A 21,572-nucleotide genomic window follows, 5' to 3' on the forward strand; every position below is an offset into this window, starting at 1 on the left:
CTGTAATCCCAGCACTTTGGGAGGCCGAGGCGGGTGGATCACGAGGTCAGGAGATCAACACCATCCTCGCCAACACAGTGAAATCCCATCTCTACTAAAAATACAAAAAAAAAAAAAAAAAAAAATAGCCAGGCGTGGTGGCAGGCACCTGTAGTTGCAGCTACTCGGGAGGCTGAGGCAGGAGAATGTCATGAACCAGGGAGGCGGAGCATGCAGTGAGCCAAAATCGTGACACTGCACTCCAGCCTGGGTGACAGAGCGAGACTCTGTCTCAAAAAAAAAAAAAAACTCACAACACACTGGGCGCGGTGGCTCACACCTGTAATCTCAGCATTGTGGGAGGCCAAGGCGGGTGGATCATGAGGTCAAGAGATCAAGACCATCCTGGCCAACATGGTGAAACCCCATCTCTACTAAAAATACAAAAAATTAGTTAGGCGTGGTGGCACACACCTGTAGTCCCAACTACTCGGGAGGCTGAGGTAGGAGGATCACTTGAACCCAGGAGGTGGAGGTTGCTGTGAGCCAAGATTGCGCCACTGCACTGTAGCCTGGAGACACAGCGAGACTCTGTCTCGAGGGGAAAAAACAAAACTCAACGAATTACGTATAGAAGGAACATACCTCAACACAGTAAAAGCTTTATATGACAAACCCACAGCAAACATCATACTGAACAGAAAAAAAATGGAAAGCTTTCTCTCTAATATCTGGAATAAGATAAGCATTCCTACCACTTCTATTCAGTGTTGTACTGGAAGCCCTAATCAGAATTATTAGACAAAAAAGAACAAAAGAGGAAGGGAGGGAAGGAAGGAGAAAAGCCATCCAAATTGGAAAGAAGAAGTAAAATTATATTTTTGCAGACAAGATTGTACATGTATGGCCGGGCGCGGTGGCTCAAGCCTGTAATCCCAGCACTTTGGGAGGCCGAGACGGGCGGATCACGAGGTCAGGAGATCGAGACCATCCTGGCTAACACAGTGAAACCCCGTCTCTACTAAAAAATACAAAAAAAAACTAGCCGGGCGAGGTGGCGGGCGCCTGTAGTCCCAGCTACTCGGGAGGCTGAGGCAGGAGAATGGTCTAAACCCGGGAGGTGGAGCTTGCAGTGAGCTGAGATCCGGCCACTGCACCCCAGCCTGGGCGACAGAGCAAGACTCTGTCTCAAAGAAAAAAAAAAAAAGATTGTACATGTAGAAAACCCTAAACACACCACCAAAAAATTGTTAGAACTAAAACAAATTCAGCAAAGTTGCAGGACATGAAAATCAACACATAAAAATCAGTAGTGGTCCCAGCCTGGCCAATATGGTGAAACACCCCATCTCTACTAAAAATACAAAAAAAAAAAAAATTAGCCGGGTGTGGTGGCGGATGCCTGTAGTCCCAGTTACTTGGAAGGCAGAGTGTTTCTATATGCCAACAGCAAACTATTAGAAAAAGGAATCAAGAAACCAATTCCATATATGATAGCTACAAAAACAAAATATTTAGCAATAAATATAACCAAAGAGGTGAAAGAGCTCTACGATGAAAACTATAAAATCCTGGTGAAATAAATTGAAGAGTACACAAATAAATGGGATGATATTCTGTGTTTATGGACTGAAAGAATTTTTTTTTTTTTTTTTTTTTTTTTTTGAGACACAATCTCACTTTGTCACCCAGGTTGGAATGCAGTGCTGTGATCACAGCTCACTGCAGCCTTGATCTTCCAGGCTCAAGTGACCTCGCTGCCTCAACTGGGACTACAGGCACACACCACCACGCCCAGCTAATTTTCTAAAAATTTATTGTAGAGACGAGGTCTCACTATGTTTCCTAGGCTGGTCTCAAACTACTGGGCTCAAGTGATCCTTCTGCCTCAGCCTGCCAAAGGGCTGAGAATACAGATGTGAGCCACTATGCCCACCTTAGAATATTCTTCGAATGTCCATACCACCCAAAGCAATTTCCAGATTCAAGTGTGATCCCTATCAAAATATGAAAGCCATACTTCACAGAAATCGAAAAAATTATCCTAAAATTCATATAGAACCACAAAAATAGCCAAAGCAATCTTGAGTCTGACTTCGTAATAGACTACAAAAAAAGTAACCAAAAAAGCACCATACTAACATAAACATAGACACACAGACCAATGGAACAGAATAGAGAAACCAGAAATAAATCCACATACTTACCAACAATTTTTGACGAAGGTGCCAAAAACACAGATTGGAGAAAGGACAGTCTCTTCAATGAATGGTGATGGGAAAACTGGATTATCAACATGCAGAAAATTGAAACTGGACCCCCATCTTTCACCATATACAACAATTCACTCAAAATGGATTACGGACTTATATGTAAGACTTTGAAACTACTAAAAGAAAACATAGAGGAAAATTCTACATGACCTCATCTGTGCAAGGATTTTGTGGATAAGAACTCAAACACACAGGCAACAAAAGCAAAAATAGACACAAGATTACACCAAACATCTCAATCCCAGTGTATCTCACTCATCCCGCCTCTGGGAGTTACTCTGGGGCAGTCTCTGGCTGGATTCATCTTTCTCTGTGCTCCACGCAGACCTAGTACCAAGGGGACTAGAAGCAGCATTTACTTGTTCACCAAAAAAAGGGGGATCCGCAGGACGGTGCTGCAGTTCAGGCTGTGGCCATGCTCGGGCATCAGTAGACAGGTAAAATGTAAAAAGCCAACCCACAGGTGGTGCATAGTGAGGTGCTTGACAGTATTCTGTCTAAAGTGTTTCATTTTGCTTTTTTTGAGACTGGGTCTCACTCTATCATGCAGGTTGGAGTGCAGCAGCGTGATCTCAGCCCACTGCAACCTCCGCTTCCCAGGTTCAGGTGATTCTCCTGTCTCAGCCTCCCAAGTAGCTGGAATTACAGGCATGTACCACCACGCCCAGCTAATTTTTATATTTTTAGTAAAGACGGGGTTTCAACATGTAGGCCAGGATGGTCTCGAACTCCTGACCTCAAGGTATCTGCCCACCTCGGCCTCCCAAAGTGCTAGGATTACAGGCGTGAGTCAACGTGCCTGGGCATAAAGTGTTTTCATTAGTATTCATATTGTGGTATTATTGTCATCATCATCATTTTCATAAAGTAGAAAGTAAAACTTCTCTCAATGGTATCCACAATTTACACTGCAGATATAACTATTCCTTGAGAACAAGATAAAAACTGGCCTGGGAAACAGAACTAAAGCTTGTAACTTAGTTCTGTGATTACTATACTGATTTCTTCTATGGTTGCTTATTCTTCTATACCCTGTAACCAAATTCCGTGATTATTAGTTTTGGGTGATTCATGCCTTCCTCACTAGAAAGAACAATTTGGTTTATTATGCTATCTTCCGCCCAGCCCATTTATTTCTTTTTTTTTTTTTTTTTTTTTTTGAGACGGAGTCTCGCTCTGTCACCCAGGCTGGAGTGCAGTGGCCGGATCTCAGCTCACTGCAAGCTCCACCTCCCGGGTTTACGCCATTCTCCTGCCTCAGCCTCCCGAGTAGCTGGGACTATAGGCGCCCGCCACCTCGCCCGGCTAAGTTTTCGTATTTTTTAGTAGAGACGGGGTTTCACCGTGTCAGCCAGGATGGTCTCGATCTCCTGACCTCGTGATCCGCCCACCTCGGCCTCCCAAAGTGCTGGGATTACAGGCTTGAGCCACCGCGCCCGGCCCCATTTATTTCTTTATTGTGCAAGCAGTGACTTCTTATTTCTCCACTGGTTTTTTTTTTTAGAAGGAGTCTTTCTCTGTCACATAGGCTGGAGTGCAGTGGCATGATCTCAGCTCACTGTAACCTCTGCCTCCCAGGTTCAAGCAATTCTCTTGCCGCAGCCTCCTGAGTAGCTGGGATTACAGGTGTGCACCACCGTACCCAGCTGATTCTTCTATTTTTAGTGGAGATGGGGTTTCGCTATGTTGGCGAGGCTGGTCCTGAACTCCTGGCCTTAAGTGATCTGCCTGCCTCAGCCTCCCAAAGTGCTGGGATTACAGGTGTGAGCCACCACACCAGGCCTGGCTCTCCATTTCTTGAACAACACTTTTACCCCAGGTACAGAATTAGTGGTCAATAGTTACACATTACCTATTATATAAACTTCCATACCTAAGAAGTTCTCTCCCACCTTTTCTGGACACTATATGCTGCTACTTTCTTCTCATATTCTTAAAGATCTGTTTCTGAGGAAAAAATTTCTATTTGCTTAAATTATCAGATATATATTTGGTATATATGTCGGTGAATAGTGTGCAGAGGAAATTAAAATTATCCATCCTCAATAAAGGGAGGTGGTTATCACAGGCCCTGGCTCTGGGAGTGGGGTCCAGGTCTACAGTGAAGGGGGCAGGAGACAGGGGAGTCAATCCTGAGTATCAAATCTAAATGCCTACTAATGGACTGTGTAGGGACAGGTCCCTCATGGGTAGGAAAAAAAAAAGAAAAAACAGTGCTGAAAACAAGTAGGAAAGAGACCTAGAGAATAGGCACAGTGACTCACGCCTGTAACCCCGGCACGGCACTATGGGAGGCCGAGGCGGGCAGATCACTTGAGATCAGCAGTTCAAGACCAGCCTGGCCAACATGGCGAAACCCCATCTCTACTAAAAATACAAAAATTAGCTGGGTGTGGTGGTGCACACTTGTAATCCCAGCTACTCAAGAGGCTGAAGCATGAGAATCACTTGAACCCGGGAGGCGGAGGGTGCAGTAAGCCAAGATCTCGCCACTGCACTCCAGCTTGGGGGACAGAAAAAGAGAGAGACCTAGAGTATCTTGGTACCCTGAAGGTCCCACAAAGTCTGTGCAGTACTGTAGCCTTTTTCCCCTTTTGTGTGTGTAAAACATACATAAAATTCATCATAATTAAGTGTGCAGTTCAGTGCCATTAAGAACATTCATACTAGTGTGCAACCATCACTACCATCCATCTCTAGAACCCTTTTTATTTTGCAAAATTGAAACTCTATGCCCATTAAATATCCATCATCCAATTTCCCTAACCCATGGCAAATGGTATTGTACTTTTTCTGTCAATATGACTACTCTAGATACCTGATATAAGTAGAATCATAACAGTATTGTCTTTGTATGAATGGCCCATTTCACTTAGCATGTCAAGATTCATCTTGCAGCATATGTGAAAACGTCCTTCCTAAGGTTCAGCAATATTCTCTTGTATGTATAAACTTCCTTTTGTTTATTCATCTGTTGATGAAAACCTGAGTAGTTTCCAGAGTTTACCTATTGTGAATGATGCTATGTACACAGGTGCACAAAACCTATTTGAGACTTTGCTTTCAATCTTTTTATTTTCCCAGAAATGGAAATGCTGATATGTCATTTCTACATTTTAATCTGGGGATCTGCCATACTGTTTTCAGCAGGCTTATACCATTGTACATTCCCCGTGATAGTGCACAAGGTTCTCAAACATTCCACATCCTTGTCAGTATTGTTTTCCATCTTTGATACTACTAATCCTAATGAGATGGTATGTATGTCTTGAGTTTGATTTGTATTTCCCTAACAACCAATGATGTTGAGCATTGTTACGTGCTTATTGGCCATCTGGATATCTTCTTTGGAGAAATGTCTATTCGAGTCCTTTCCCCTTTCCTCCATTTTAAAATTGGATTGTGTCTTAGCTTGGGTTGCTAAAACAAAATACCATAAATTGGAAAGCTTAATTCATCAACAAACATTTATTTCTCACGGTTTGGGAGGCTGGGAAGTCCAATATCAAGGCACTGGCAGAGCCCGTGTCTGGTAAGGGCCTGCTTCCTGGTTCAAAGATAGCTATCTTCTCACTGCACCCTCTCATGGTGAAGGGCAAAGCTAGCTCTCTAGGGACTCGTATCAGGAAACTAATCCCAATTACGAGACCTCCATCTTCATGATGTCCTCCAGTCCTAAAAACCACCAGAGACAGGGCCTCCAAATACCATCACAATACGGGGATGGGGGTGGGGGTAAGGTTTCAACATATTAATCCGAGGGGGCATACACTCTCAGCCAAAACATTACACCTCCGGCCCCCAAAATCCATGTCATCACATGTAAAATATATTCATCTCATCCTAAAGGCCTCAAGTGTCTCAGTTAATTCCAGCATGAAGCCTAATGTTTAAACTCAAACTCCAAAGTGTCATCTCAATATCACAAAACTCAGATATGGATGAGATTCAGTTCATGCTGAGGCAAAATCCTTCTTCAGCTCTGAACCTGTGAAAACCAAACTAGTTGTGTATTTCCAAAATACGAGACAGGCATAGGATAGACATTCCTATTCCAAAAGTGAGAAACAGGAGAAAAGGGTGAGCTCCCAAACAAGTCCGAAACCCAGAAAGCAAACTGAAGACTTTCCATATTCTTTGGATATGTAGATACTTGTAGAACTGTCCTCCACTATGCATTTTCACAGGTATTCGAAGGTTCTGTGATAAATGAAAGCTTTCCCACATTCCTTACATAAGGTTTATCTCCATTATGAGCTCTTTCATGTCTTTGAAAGGAACTGGAATAACTGAACGTTTTCCCACACTGCTTACATTCATAGGGTTTTTCTCCAGTATGAGTTCTTTCATGTATTCTAATGGAACTGGCATAATTGAAGGCTTTCCCACATTCTTTACATTCATAGGGTTTTTCTCCAGTATGAGTTCTTTCATGTGTTCGGACAGAACTAGGACAGTCAAAGGCTTTACCACATACCTGACATTTATAAGGTCCATCTCCAGTGTGCAGTATCATATGTTTTCTAATCCTTTTAAGAGAAATGAAGGCTTTCCCACATACCTGACATTCATAGGGTTTCTCTCCAGTGTGAGTTCTTTCATGTATTTGAAATGAACTGGGACAGTCAAAGGCTCTACCGCATACCTGACATTTATAAGGTCCATCTCCAGTGTGCTTTATCATGTGTCTTCGAACGCTTGGGAGAGAAATGAAGGCTTTCCCGCATTCCTTACATTCATAGGGCTTCTCTCCAGTGTGAGTCCTTTCATGTGTTCGAACATTACTGGAAGAACTGAAGGTTTTACCACATTTATTACATTCATAGGGTTTCTCCCCAGTATGAGTTCTTTCATGCTTTCGAACGTAACTGGGAAAAATAAAGGCTCTCCCACATACTTTACATTTATAAGGTCCATCCCCAGTGTGCCTAATCATATGACTTTGAAAATTTGTGAAAGAAATGAAGGCCTTCCCACACTGTTTACATTCATGGGGTTTCTCTCCAGTATGAGTTCTTTCATGTATTCGAAATAAACTGGGGCGGTCAAAGGCTTTTCCACATTCCTGACATTTATAAGGTCCATCTCCAGTGTGCCTAATCATATGTCTTTGAAAACTTGGGAGAGAAATGAAAGCTTTTGCACATTCCTGACATTCATAGGGTTTCTCTCCAGTGTGTGTTCTTTCATGTATTTGAAATAAACTGGGGCGGTCAAAGGCTTTCCCACATTCCTGACATTTATATGGTCCATCTCCAGTGTGCTTAATCATGTGCCTTCGAACACTTGGGAGAGAAATGAAGGCTTTCCCGCATTCCGGACATGCATAGGGTTTCTCACCAGTGTGAGTTCTTTCATGTCTTCGAAAGGATTGACAAGAACTGAAGGCTTTCCCACACTGCTTACATTTGTATGGTTTCTCTCCATATTCCTGATAGTCATAAGGTTTGTGTCCAAGGTGAGATCTGATGTGTCTACTAAGGGATGAATGATGCATGAAGACTTTCCCACACAAACTACATTCACATGGTCTTACTATAGTAGGAATTTTCTTGTTCAGATTAAGATTGAGAATCTGACTGAAGGCTTCTCCACATTGATCATATTCTTTACTTTCACTGAGTCCCTCTTCCGTATGATTGCTGGAAAAAACAGAAAGCATGCTTTAATGGCTTGTGACTTTATATTTATTAATAGTTTTTCGACTTACATTTTTACCATAATCGGGGAAAGGGTAGGTTTTCAGGCCTGTATGAATTGTTTGAAAGTGAAGAGATGGAATGCTCTGCAAGAGGGCTCGACAGTGACTATTATCAAAAAAGTGATATTCATATATACAGTTTCTTAATACTATTTCCAAGTGAATGATTTTGCAACACTAAACATCTATGTCACACTTTTTCTTTTTCTGGTGAAAAAGTTGTAGGAATAAATAAATTTGAAGCTGGGCTTACTGGTTTGTTTCCTTATTTTTAAAATTTCATGACATACTAAGAAGGGGACATTGCTTTCTCTTGTCAGTGCAAATTACCTTAAAATTCTCCCCTGATTTTTGTACCAATCTTCAATGCTCTGGTCTTCCCATTTTTTTCCTAAAATATAGTCAGAAAAAAATCCTTATGAACAGATAGACATTACAGAAAACTGACTAGATTCTAAGTTCATGATCAGGTGCAAACAACCCTGATTTATTCACCCAAGTATTTCCTTTTCCACATCTGACATCATGAAACAGCGTTAAAGAGCAAGAAATACTTCTTCTCTAATTGACTAAGAGAAGGAATGATGTCATCCTTACCTACACAGGCCAGGTTTCTAAAGGTTTCCCGCATCACATCTCTGTAGAGTTTCTTCTGGGAAGGATCCAGCAAAGCCCACTCCTCAAGTGTGAAGTTCACAGCCACATCCTCGGAGGCCACTGAGTCCTAAAACATCCCAAATATGCAACGCAGGAGAAAGAATGAGATGACAGTACAGGGATGTAAACCCAATTCATAAAAGTTCACAAACGGCTAGGTGCGGTGGCTCATGCCTGCAATCCCAGCACTTTGGGAGGCCAAGGCAAGCAGATCACCTGAGGTCAGGAGCTTGAGGCCAGCCTGGTCAACATGGTGAAACCCCATCTCTACTAAAAATACACTTAATTAGCTAGGCATGGTGGCGTATACCTGTAATCCCAGCTACTCAGGAGGCTGAGGCAGGGGAATTGCTTAAACGAGGGAGGCGGAGGTTGCAGTGAACCGAGATCACGTCACTGCACTTCAGCCTGGGTGACAGAGAGAGACCCCATCTCAAACAAAAAACAAAAAAACAAAAACAAAAACAAAAAAAACAAGTTGACAAATGATGTGGCGGTCTCCAAACATTTATTTTATGATAAATAAATATGGTTGTCAGAATTCTGTCTACATTCACTTTCTCATAAATTTAATTACCCCATGAAAATATGCAACTGATCTCTACATTTTTACTGTAGTCACTACAAGTTTTTTTTTTTTTTTTTTTTTTTTTTTTTTTTGAGACGGAGTCTTGCTCTGTGCCCCAGGCTGGAGTGCAGTGGCGCGATCTCGGCTCACTGCAAGCTCCGCCCCCCCGGGTTCACGCCATTCTCCTGCCTCAGCCTCCCAAGTAGCTGGGACTACAGGCGCCCACCACCTCGCCCGGCTAATTTTCTTGTATTTTTAGTAGAGACGGGGTTTCACCGTGTTAGCCAGGATGGTCTCGATCTCCTGACCTCGTGATCCGCCCGTCTCGGCCTCCCAAAGTGCTGGGATTACAGGCTTGAGCCACCGCGCCCGGCCGTCACTACAAGTTTTATTGGTCTCTAATGGTAGGATCCAGTTCACCTTGGAGAAACAAATAAAATGCTATACAAAGAAAATAAATTTTGGCTGGGCCCGGTGGCTCACGCCTGTATTCCCAGTACTTTGGGAGGCCCAAGCAAGCAGATCACGAGGTCAGGAGTTTGAGGCCAGCCTGACCAACATGGTGAAACCCCATCTCTACTAAAAATACAAAAAAATTAGCCAGGCGTGGTGGCGCACGCCTGTAATCCCAGCTACTCGGGGGCTGAGGCAGGAGAATAGCATGAACCCGGGAGACAGAGGTTGCAGTGAGCCGAAATTGTGCCATTGCACTCCAGCCTGGAGGACAGAGAGAGACTCTGTCTCAAAAAAAATTTTAAGATCATCATTCCTTCTGGGAAAAACTTCCATTTCCTTTCATGTCTCACACCAATCAGCATTCCATGAAACACGGGGTAGGCCAGGCGCAGTGGCTCATGCCTGTAATCCCAGCACTTTAGGAGGCAGAGGCAGGTGGATTGCCTGAGATCAGGAGTTTGAAACCAGCAACCTAACATGGTAAAACCCTGTCTCTACTAAAAATACAAAAAATCCCCCAGGCATGGTGGTGGGCGCCTGTAATACCAGCAACTTGGGAGGCTGAGGAAGGAGAATCGCTTGAGCCCAGGAGGTGGAGGTTGCAGTGAGCCACAACTGCACTCCAGTCTGGGTGACAAGAGCAAAACTCTGTCTAAAAAAAAAAAAGAAAAAGAAAAAGAAACACAGGATAAAATCTGAAAAAGGTTCCCATGAATAAATACATACACACTGAAGAAGTGGAACAATTTTCTTCTGTTCCCTTCATCAAACAAGAGAGGCCAGAAGGCCCATAGAAATCCACCTTCTGACAAAATCCAGCTGACCATACTTTCCTGAAGGATTCCAAGCCATCAGACATAACAGATCAAGTTGGCTGAATGAAAATATTCCTCTGTAAAAGTATTCATTTTAACCTGCATGTATAATATTTGTTATAGACTTACTGATTCCTTTGACTCTATCCCATTTCACTAGGCTAGGAAGCTATTGGGATGATACGACTCAGGTATGGGGAAGAAGGTATGGCAACTTAGGCAGCACCCCCTCACCCAACAAAATCCCCATAGTCATGAACGTCAAGGGCAGTTTCCCACCTATTTTTACCTTATATATGCACACATACTAAGAAAACAAAATGCCAGAATAGTTTTTTCTGGCAGATATATAACAAGGTACCCTATGCCTTGCTAACCTTGAGGAACAGGTTAAGAGTTGCAATTTCTGAGGGATTTCATTCAAGTCCAGATGGTTTGATGGCGAATTTGACCATGATTATAAAACACATGAAGGGATCAGCAGTGCTTTTCTCCAAAAGAACATAAAATCCTCTTTCTCAAATTTCAAGAGGAAATGATTCCTGACCAGTCACTGTGTGATATTACATTGTGTAATGTCAAGGCAAAATAAAATAAGGAGAAAGATGGGTTCTTTTGGTTTTCTTAGAAATGGGAACTTGCTCTGTCATCCACACTGGAGTGCAGTGGCATGATCATAGCTCACTGAAGCCTTCATCTCCTGGGCTCATGTGATCCTCTCTCCCGAGCCTCCCAAGTAGCTAGAACTATAGTCACAAGACACAACGCCTAGCTAATTTTTAAATTTTTTGTAAAGATGGGGTCTTACTTTGTTGCTCAAGCTGATCTCAGATTCCTGCCTCAGCCTCCCAAAGTTCTGGATTACAGGTTTGATCCACCATACCTGACTGGAAAGATGGGTTCTCAGAAAGAATGAAACGTCCTCAAGATAACCTCTTACAAAATATTTTTTAAATTCTATAAATCCCCTAAAGACTGTTGAAAAAGTCAACAAAAAGTCCTTCTCTAAATGTAGCAAGAATAATGAATATCTGACAATGGTCAAAGTCTTCTGAACAACAACATGATAGCTTCCCTAACCCTTTTTTTTTTTTTGAGACGGAGTCTTGCTCTGTTGCCCGGGCTGGAGTGCAGTGGCCAGATCTCAGCTCACTACAAGCTCCGCCTCCCAGGTTTCCGCCATTCTCCTGCCTCAGCTTCCCGTGTAGCTGGGACTAGAGGCGCCCGCCACCTCACCCAGCTAGTTTTTTGTATTTTTTAGTAGAGACGGGGTTTCACCGTGTTAGCCAGGATGGTCTCGATCTCCTGACCTCGTGATCCGCCCGTCTTGGCCTCCGAAAGTGCTGGGATTACAGGCTTGAGCCACCGTGCCCGGACAGCTTCCCTAACCTTTAACAAGAATTCTGAATACTGGCCTGGCACAGTGGCTCATGCCTGTAATCCCAACACTTTGGGAGGCTGAGGCGGGAAGATCACTTGAGTTCACTTGAGTCAGGATCATTTGAGTCAGGAGTTTGAGTCTGGCCTGGGAAACATGGTAAAACCTCGTCTCTACTAAAAATACAAAAATTAGCCAGGCATGGTAATGAGTATCTGTTACCCCAGCTACCTGGGAGGCTGAGGCAGGAGAATCACTTGAACTCAGGAAGCGGAAGGTGCAGGGAGCCGAGATCATGCTACTGCACTCCAGCCTGGGTGACAGAGCAAGACTCTGTCTCAAAAAAAAAAAAAGAAAAGAACATAGGAGAGCCATGGTAGGCACTAGGGAGAAAAGACCACATATTTTACAATACCACAGAAGGCCACAACCCCAGCCAGGACCAAAGGCTCACTAACAAATCATATGATTACAGAATATGTCACCTCCAGGTAAAATGCTCAATTAAAGCCCAAGAAGGAAGGTCAGAGACAAGACCAAAAAAAAAAAAAAAAAGGCAAGGGCAACTAATAGAAAAAAGTAAAAAATATGGTAGATATTAATACAACTACTGATAACCACTTTGAATGTCAATGGTCCAAATATAATTAGAAGACAGATACTGTTATAGTGGATTTTAAAAACAGTATGTTGGCTAAAAGGAAACCACTTTAAATACAAAGAGACATGTATTAAAAGTAAAGGGATAGAGAAACATATAAAATGCTAACATTAATTAAAAGAAACATGACATAGCTATCTTAGTATCACAAAGTACACTTCAGAGAAAGGAAAAAACACAGAGATAAGCCAAGTGCAGTGGGGCATGCCTATGGTCCCAGCCACTTAGAAGGCTGAGATGGAGGATTGCCTGAGCCCAGCAGTTCAAGGATATAATGCACTATAATTTATTGTGAACAGACACTGCACTCCAGCTTGGGAAACAGCGACACCTTCATCTATACAAAAACATTTTTAAAAAAATTTTTTTAAATTAACCAGTTGTGGTATCACATGTGTAATCAGCTACTTGGGAAGCTGAGGGAGGAGGATTGCTGGAGCCCAGGAGTTCAAGGCTGCAAAGAGCTATATGATCACACCACTGCACTCCAGCCTGGGTGACAGAGTGAGACTCTGTCTCTAAAAAAAATTAAATTAAAATTTTAAAATAAATAAAAATAAAGAGATATAAGTGAGCATCACATAATGATAAAGGACTCAACATACCAAGAAGACCTGACAACCCGTAGTGTGTGTTTGCACAACGCCTGGCCCATATCATAACTCATGCAACTGACTTGAACTTATTTCAGTAAGCCGTTATGGTGATGAATGAGGTCTTCAGCAGGAGATTGGGAAGAGAAGAGAAAGTTCCATCCAATGCCTTGTTTAGGAGCCCAGCACTGTATATTCTGAGAAGTTAAACTAGGGCCTTGGTTACCATCAGTGCTGTCTGGAACTCGGACATAGATGAGTACCCTTGTATTGTGGACTTCATATAAGACATTTATTGGCCGGGCGCAGTGGCTCACGCCTGTAATCCCAACACTTTGGGAGGCTGAGGCGGGTGGATCACCTGACGTCAGGAGTTCGAGACCAGCCTGACCAACATGATGAAACCCTGTCTCTACTAAAAATATAAAATTAGCTGGGCATGGCAGCACATGCCTATAATCCCAGCTATTTGGGAGGCTGAGGCAGGAGAATAGCTTGAACCCAGGAGGCAGAGGTTGTGGTGAGCTGAGATCACGCCATTGCACTCCAGCCTGGGCAACAAGAGCAAAACTCTGTCTCAAAAAAAAAAAAAAAAGACATGTATTACCTTGATTTCTATTTTAGGTATCTGACATTGGAGACACTCAAAGGTATCTTACCATAAACAGGAAAGTCTTACACAACCGCTACAGTCTGTAAACCTTAGAGCAGATGGAACCCATTTTTGGCCAGTGTTAAGATGACTGCCTCATGTTTGGTCAAGCAGGCTAACCCTTGGATCTGTATATCACAGACTTCCCAGTTAAGTGATGAAAAGCAGCAACTCTCCACTGGCTCCCTCGGGTACGCGTGTGGTAATGTCATCCATGCAAACTCCCCACTGCTGTTCACTCAATGACTCTAATAATTATTTTCAATCATCTAATTTATACTGGGCCACAGTAACTTGTTTAACTGGGGATAAAGGTCCACGAAATTCTATCTTGCCAAGCCACTTTGTAACAGTCAAAGACTTGATTTATTTTTTATCATTTTAGAGTAACCCAGCTCAGTACAGGGTATCTTAGGACAATGGGTACTTTGACCATGGTTAATTGAAACAAGGCAATAACTCCAATGGTTAAGACAAGGCATATCTGTTTATCCTCTATTTTATATTCATTACTCAGATTACAGGGTTTACCTTGCTTAAATTTAGTGGGATCACCAGGTATAAGTGTAATTTGCACTTTATGTTGATTAACAGCTTGAAAGATTAATGAGCACATTACAGCAGGTATTAATTCAGAACCTACCTTGTGGGCCGGGTGTGATGGTTCACCCCTGTAATCCCAGCACTTTGGGAAGCCAAGGCAGGTGGATCACTTGAGGTCAGGAGTTCGAGACCAGCCTGGCCAACATGGTGACACCCCGTCTCTACTGAAAATACAAAAATTAGCCAGGCATGGTGGCAGGTGGCTGTAATCCCAGCTACTCGGGGGGCTGAGGCAGGAGGACTGCTTGAACCCGGGAGATGGGAGGTTGTGGAGAGAGCCAAGATCGCGCCACTGCACTCCAACCTAGGTACAGAGTTTTCTTTTTTTTTTTTTGAGACGGAGTCTCGCTCTGTCGCCCAGGCTGGAGTGCAGTGGCCGGATCTCAGCTCACTGCAAGCTCCGCCTCCCGGGTTCCCGCCATTCTCCTGCCTCAGCCTCCCGAGTAGCTGGGACTACAGGCGCCCGCCACCTCGCCCGGCTAGTTTTTTGTATTTTTTAGTAGAGACGGGGTTTCACTGTGTTAGCCAGGATGGTCTCGATCTCCTGACCTCGTGATCCGCCCGTCTCGGCCTCCCAAAGTGCTGGGATTACAGGCTTGAGCCACCGCGCCCGGCCAGGTACAGAGTTTTCTCAAAAAAAAAAAAAAAGAACCTACCCTGCTGAGGGAGGGAGGCACAAGTCCCATGTAGTCCCCTTTTATCTTTTTAGCTGTGTAAATATTTTTAGTGTATTTGGATTTCCAATTGGGTAAAATTGTGAACCTCTGTTTCAATACTCATTTTTCCCTTTGCTTCCCTCTTTGGTTGTTGGTTTTGTTTGTCTCTAGATATACATCAGGGATGGCGAAAGGAGCTGTCCTGTCTACCCTAGTATTTGTTTTCCCCCCGCACCGAGCCTTACATCTGTATCCTCAGGGTCATGGACCTCCTCCAAGGCAGCGATGGTTTTACAAAGTTTAAAGGACTCCAGGGTTAACTTGGGTTTGAACTACTCCCTTTCCTGTGCCACAGGGGTATATCTGGATGTTGTCCCCTATAACACCAAGAGTAAGGATCCTTGTGGTGACAGAGACACAGGCAGTGGCAGCAGCAGCACTTAAGGGTCCTGGCAGCCCTCTGACATTATTACTTTGTTTTGAGACGGAGTCTTGCTCTGTCACCCAGGCTAGAGTGCAGTGGCGCAATCTCGGCTCACTATAAGCTCTGCCTCCCAGGTTCACGCCATCCTCCTGCCTCAGCCTCCCAAGTAGCTGGGACTACAGATGCCCGCCACCACACCCAGCTAATTTTTGTATTTTTAGTAGAGATGAGGTTTCACCGTGTTAGCCAGGATGGTCTCAATCTCCTGACCTCATGATCCGCCCGCCTCAGCCTCCCAAAGTGCAAGGATTACAGGCTTGAGCCATCGCGCCCAATGCCCTCTGATACTATAGTATGGACTCAGCCTACTACGTAATGGCTGCCTTTCCCCTTCTCTTCTTTCTCTTCTTTTCAAGTGACTCTTCTGCCGTGTGTAGTGGTTCACACCTATAATCCCTGCACTTTGGGAGGCCAAGGCAGGAGGACTGCATGAGCCCGCAAGTTTCAGGTTACAGTGGGCTATGATGGTGCCACCGCACTCCAGCCTGAGCAACAGAGTGAGGCCTGGTTACCAAAAAAATTTTTTAATTAAAATAATAACTGTTCTTTCAGATAAGAGTCAGCACCCTGTAGAGGAGACCAGAATACAGCAGCACTCACAGCTTCGTCCTAAAAGACACGGGTCCGGACCAAGACACGCAATCTACAACCACCTTAAGGAAGGCCCCAATCCTATATTCCCTTCCTAAATGTCAAGGAGTTATCAAACTGCCAACTCGGGCTGATTACAGACCCAGACTTGCTGGATCTCAACAATACAATAAAAACAGAGCAGGACAGTTTGAAGCAGGAGTTCCCTAAGAAGCAGCAGCTCAAAGCGCGTGCCCAGTGTTTTCAGGCAGCAGAGCAGAGGAGCCAGTGGAGACAGACCCCTCCGTGTGGTGGTCAATGTCCAGACATCTTCACAGCACCGACTGCAGAGATGTGGTTCTGACGTTGACACTGATGACGGAGTGTCTCACACAGGCTGAGAGGGCATAAAAAGGCTTATTACTCTCATGTGATTGAGGTGTCTGGGGAGAGTAGGGCAGGCCCATCAAGCAGGTGTGAAATGGTTTGAGAACAGGGGAGGCTGCCTGGCCTGGGTATTTACTGTGTTGGGGTTGGGGCTGGATGACAGTTCCATGGACAGACACCAGAAGACAGAACCCCAGGCTTCCTTGAAAGCTGGTCCAGGTGTGGGCACAAGGGTAGAAGGGGAGGGTGAGGTTTTAGCTCTCAGCAGACAAGCATTCAACACTGGAGTCTGACTATTCATTACTATAACAAAGGCAGGAAATAAAAATATACATTCCCAGTCACTTGTTTTTATGTAAACAGTGATAGGATGCACAAAAAATGATCAAAATTATTTGGGGGTGGCTGGACCAAGAGGACTACAGTAGACCAGAATTTGCTGGCAGGAAGTCATCTAAAATTAAAACTGTCAAGCGTACACTTTATACCAGAAGGGTATTTCTTTCCAATCAGTCTTTGCACGTGTCCCTGGAGAACTTTGAAATGTGTGAGAGCATGATATCTTTAAGGCAACTGCCTTTTTTTTTTTTTTTAAGAGACAGGGTCTAGCTCTGTCGCCCAGGCAACACTGACTAAGCTAGGATTGTACAGTGGTGCAATAGCTCACTGCAGCCTGGAGCACCTAGGTTCAAGTGGATCCTCCCGCCTCAGCCTCTGGAGTAGCTGGGACTACCGGCACAAGCCACAAGGCCCACTTATTTATTTACTTGTTTGTTTTGTAGAGACGGGGTCTTGCCATGTTGCCCAGGCTGGTCTCGACCACCTGGGCTCAAGCGATCCTCCTGCCTTGGCTTCCCACAGTGGTGGATTACAGGCGTGAGCCATCGCATCCAGCCCTGAAGTCTTATTCTCATTGGTAAATACAAGAAAAACAGTAACAGATTATACAGATCTGGAATGAACCTGGAAACTCCTAATACTTTTAATAGATGGTTTTTGGTATATTCAGAGATACATGCAATCATGATCACAATTTTCATCACAGCAAACATAAGCCCATGTACCTTTTACCTGTCAATCTCCTACCTTCCCATCTTCCTCCGCCAATCCCCAGCCCTTGATAACCAGCAATCTTTCGGTCTCTGTAGATTTTCCTATTATGGACTTTCATACAATCAGAATCATGTCATCTAGTATTTGTGACTAGTTTCATTATAGGTTTCTTGAGTCACATCCGTGCTGTAGCATGCATCCCCACTTTGTATTTATGGTAGAATTATATTCCACTGTATGGATATCACATGTTTTGTTTATCTATCATCCAATGATGTATTACAGTCAGCCCTCCATACTTGGAGTTTCTGCATCCTCAGATTCAACCACCCTCTGATCAAGTACTACGTAGTTAGGTCTATGATGGTTAGGTACATACTGAACATGTATGGACTTTTTCTTCTTGTCATTATTCCCTAAACAACACAATATAACAACTATTTACCTAAAATTTATGGTGTATTAGGAATTATAAGTGAGCTAAAGATGATTTAAAGTATACGGAAGAAATGTTTTCTAGGCCAGGCGCGGTGGCTCACGCCTGTAATCCCAGCACTTTGGGAGGCTGAGGCAGGCAGATCACCTGAGGTTGGGAGTTCAAGACCTTCAAGGAGAGCAGCCTGACCAACAAGGAGAAACCCCATCTCTACTGAAAATACAAAATTAGCCAGGCATGGTGGTACATGCCTGTAATCCCAATTACTCAGGAGACTGAGGCAGCAGAATCACTTGAACCTGGGAGATGGAGGTTGCGGTGATCCGAGATTTCACCACTGCACTCCAGCCTGGGCAACAATAATGAAACTCCGTCTTAAAAAAAAACAGAAAATGTTTTCTTAATTTCCATTTTGGGTTGTTCAGTGACAATGTATAGAAATAACAGATTTTTACAGATTCCATTTATATCCTACCAATCAGCTTAATTCATTTATTACTTCCTTTTTTTTTTTGAGACTGAGTCTTGCTCTGTCGCCCAGGCTGGAGTACAGTGGTGCGGTCTCAGCTCACTGCAACCTCCACCTCCTGGAGTCAAGCAATTCTCTTGCCTTAGCCTCCTGATTACAGGCATGTACCATCAGAGCCCAGCTAATTTTTGTATTTTTTTTTTTTAGTAGAGATGGGGTTTCACTGTGTTGGCCAGCTGGTCTCGAACTCCTGACCTCGTGATCCGCCCACCTCAGCCTCCCACAGTGCTGGGATTACAGGCGTGAACCACCACACCTGGCCCATTTACTACTTCTAAGTGTGTGTGCGGGGTGGGGGAAATTTCTTCGATGTTCTACATGTAAGATCGTATAATCTACGAAGAGGAAAAAACTTCCTTCTTCCTGTCTAATTTTGATATCTTTTCTTTTTCTTGTCTAATTACTCTGACTAGAACATCCAGTACTATGTTGAATAGTAGTGCTGAAAGTTAACTAAGTCTCAACAGATTTTTAAAAATAGAATAAAAAGGCCGGGGGTGGTGGCTCACACCTGTAATCCCAGCACTTTGGGAGGCCGAGGCGGGTGGATCACGAGGACAGGTGATTGAGAACATCCTGGCTAACACAGTGAAACCCCGTTTCTACTAAAAATACAAAAAAATTAGCCGGGCGTGGTGGCAGGCGCCTGTAGTCCCAGCTACTCAGGGGGCTGAGGCAGAAGAATGGCGTGAACCCAGGAGGTGGAGCTTGTAGTGAGCTGAGATCGCGCCACTGCACTCCAGCCTGGGCGACAGAGCTAGGCGAGACTCCGTCTCAAAAAAAAAAAAAAAAAAAGAATTTAAAAAATCCTAAGTTAAAATATAAAATTACTGTATAATACACATTTAACATATGACTATACATTTACACTGTTAATACATAAATATAAAGTAAAATATAAAATAATATTAGCTGGGTGCACTGGCTCACACCTGTAATCCTAACACTTTACAAGGCAAAGACAGGAGGACTGCTTAATGCCCAGGAATTCAAGGCCAGCCTGGGCAATATAGTGAAATCCTGTCTCTATAAAAAAAAAAAAATTTGGCCAGGCACAGTGGCTGACGCCTGTAATTCCAGCACCTCAGGAGGCCAAGGCGGGTGGATCACGAGGTCAGGAGTTAAACACCAGCCTGGCCAAGATGGTGAAACCCTGTCTCTACTAAAAACACAAATAACTGGCCAGGCATGGTGGTAGATGCCTGCAATCCCAGCTACTTGGGAGGCTGAGGCAGAGAATTGCTTAAACCCAGGAGGTGGAGGTTGCAGTGAGCCGAGGCTGCACCACTGCATTGGGCAACAGAGCAAGACACTGTCTCAAAAAAAAAAAAATTAACTAGTCAGGTATGGTGGCACAAGCCTGTAATCCCAGCTACTTGGGAGGCTGACACAGAAGGATGCTTGAGTACAAGGGAGCAAGGCTACAGTGAGCTATGATTGTGCCACTACACTCCAGCCTGGGCAACAGAGCAAGACCCTGTCTCTAAAAAAAATAAAAAAGTATTAACTTTAGTTAATAATAATGTTGTTGGTTCATCAATTTTTATCATCATGAGATGTAATGCTGGTTCATAATCACAACTAATACACCACACTAAGGCAGTATGTTAAAAAATACGGGAGGTAGGCCAGGTATGGTGGCTCACGCCTGTAATCCCAGCACTTTGGGAGGTTGAGGCAGTTGGATCACCTGAGGTCAGGAGGTCAGCCTGGTCAATGTGGCAAAACCCCGTCTCTACTAAAAAAATACAAAAAAAAAAAAAAATTAGCTGGATGTGGTGGCGCCTGTAATCCCAGCTACGCTGGAGGCTGAGGCAGGAGAATCCCTTGAATCCAGGAGGCAGACATTGCAGTGAGCCGAGATCGCAATACCACACTCCAGCCTGGGTGACAGAGCGAGACTCTGTTTAAAAAAAACAAAAAAACAAAAACAAAAACAAAAAAAAACAGGGGAAGTAAGGAGAAGGGACTCTGTAATAGCTCCTAAATTTTTCTGTAAACTATGAACTAAAAAAGCAAATAAATTAACATTTCAGGGAAGATTCACGATTGTGTAAAACAGAAAGCTGGCTGGGCACAGTGGCTCACGCTTGTAATCCCAGCACTTTGGGAGACCGAGGCGGGTAGATCACAAGGTCAGGAGATCAAGACCATCCTGGCTAACACGGTGAAACCCCGTCTCTACTAAAAATATTTTTTAAAATAGCCGGGCGTCGTGGCGGGTGCCTGTAGTCCCAGCTAATCGAGAGGCTGAGGCAGGAGAATGGTGTGAACCCGGGAGGCAGAGCTTGCAGTGAGCTGAGATCGCACCACTGCACTCCAGCCTGGGTGACAGTAGGAGATTCCATCTCAAAAAAAACAATCAGGCTGGGCGCGGTGGCTCAAGCCTGTAATCCCAGCACTTTGGGAGGCCAAGATGGGCGGATCACAAGGTCAGGAGATCAAGACCATCTTGGCTAACAGTGAAACCCCATCTCTACTAAAAAAAATACAAAAAAGTAGCCGGGCGACGTGGCGGGTGCCTGTAGTCCCAGCTACTCGGGAGGCTGAGGCAGGAGAATGGCGTAAACCCGGGAGACGGAGCTTGCAGTGAGCTGAGATCCGGCCACTGCACTCCAGCCTGGGCGACAGAGCGAGACTCCGTCTCAAAAAGAAAAAACAATCAAAAAAAGAAACCCATCTCTACTAAAAATACAAAAAAAAAAAAAAAAAAAAAAAGCTGGGCAAGGTGGCACATGCCTGTAGTCCCAGCTACTTGGAAGGCTGAGGCAGGAGAATGGCATGAACCCAGAAGGCGGAGCTTGCAGTGAGCCGAGACTGCGCCACTGCACTCCAGTCTGGGTGACAGTGCAAGATTCCATCTCAAAAAAAAAAAAAAGAAGGCCGGGCGCGGTGGCTCAAGCCTGTAATCCCAGCACTTTGGGAGGCCGAGGCGGGCGGATCACGAGGTCAGGAGATCGAGACCATCCTGGCTAACATGGTGAAACCCCGTCTCTACTAAAAATACAAAAAACTAGCCGGGCGTGGTGGCGGGCGCCTGTAGTCCCAGCTACTCGGAGGCTGAGGCAGGAGAATGGCCTGAACCTGGGAGGCGGAGCTTGCAGTGAGCCGAGATCGCGCC

The 21,572-nt window shown here is 44.3% G+C and overlaps 1 protein-coding gene across 3 annotated transcripts in view; it reads right to left on the reverse strand.

Annotated features, from left to right (window-relative positions):
• Nucleotides 1-5,350: 5,350 nt before the first annotated feature.
• The window catches only part of ZNF564 (zinc finger protein 564), a 28,364-nt gene continuing 12,142 nt past the window's right edge, over nt 5,351-21,572 (reverse strand). The window contains exons 2-7 of one of the 3 annotated variants that reach the window (XM_025369308.1): nt 8,551-8,677; nt 8,284-8,344; nt 7,407-7,894; nt 7,209-7,337; nt 6,814-7,124; nt 5,702-6,729 (exon numbers count right to left, since the gene is read on the reverse strand). In XM_025369308.1, the coding sequence (XP_025225093.1) occupies nt 6,424-6,729; nt 6,814-7,124; nt 7,209-7,337; nt 7,407-7,894; nt 8,284-8,344; nt 8,551-8,677 (1,422 nt within the window). In that variant the 3' untranslated portion in view covers nt 5,702-6,423. Of the gene's footprint in view, nt 7,895-8,283; nt 8,345-8,550; nt 8,678-21,572 lie in introns of those variants that run through there. The other 2 variants (XM_025369307.1, XM_025369309.1) reach the window with 2 other exon arrangements.

The sequence above is a fragment of the Theropithecus gelada genome, chromosome 19 (genome assembly GCF_003255815.1).
Source record: "Theropithecus gelada isolate Dixy chromosome 19, Tgel_1.0, whole genome shotgun sequence".
In the NCBI taxonomy this organism is placed as follows: Eukaryota; Metazoa; Chordata; class Mammalia; order Primates; family Cercopithecidae; genus Theropithecus; species Theropithecus gelada.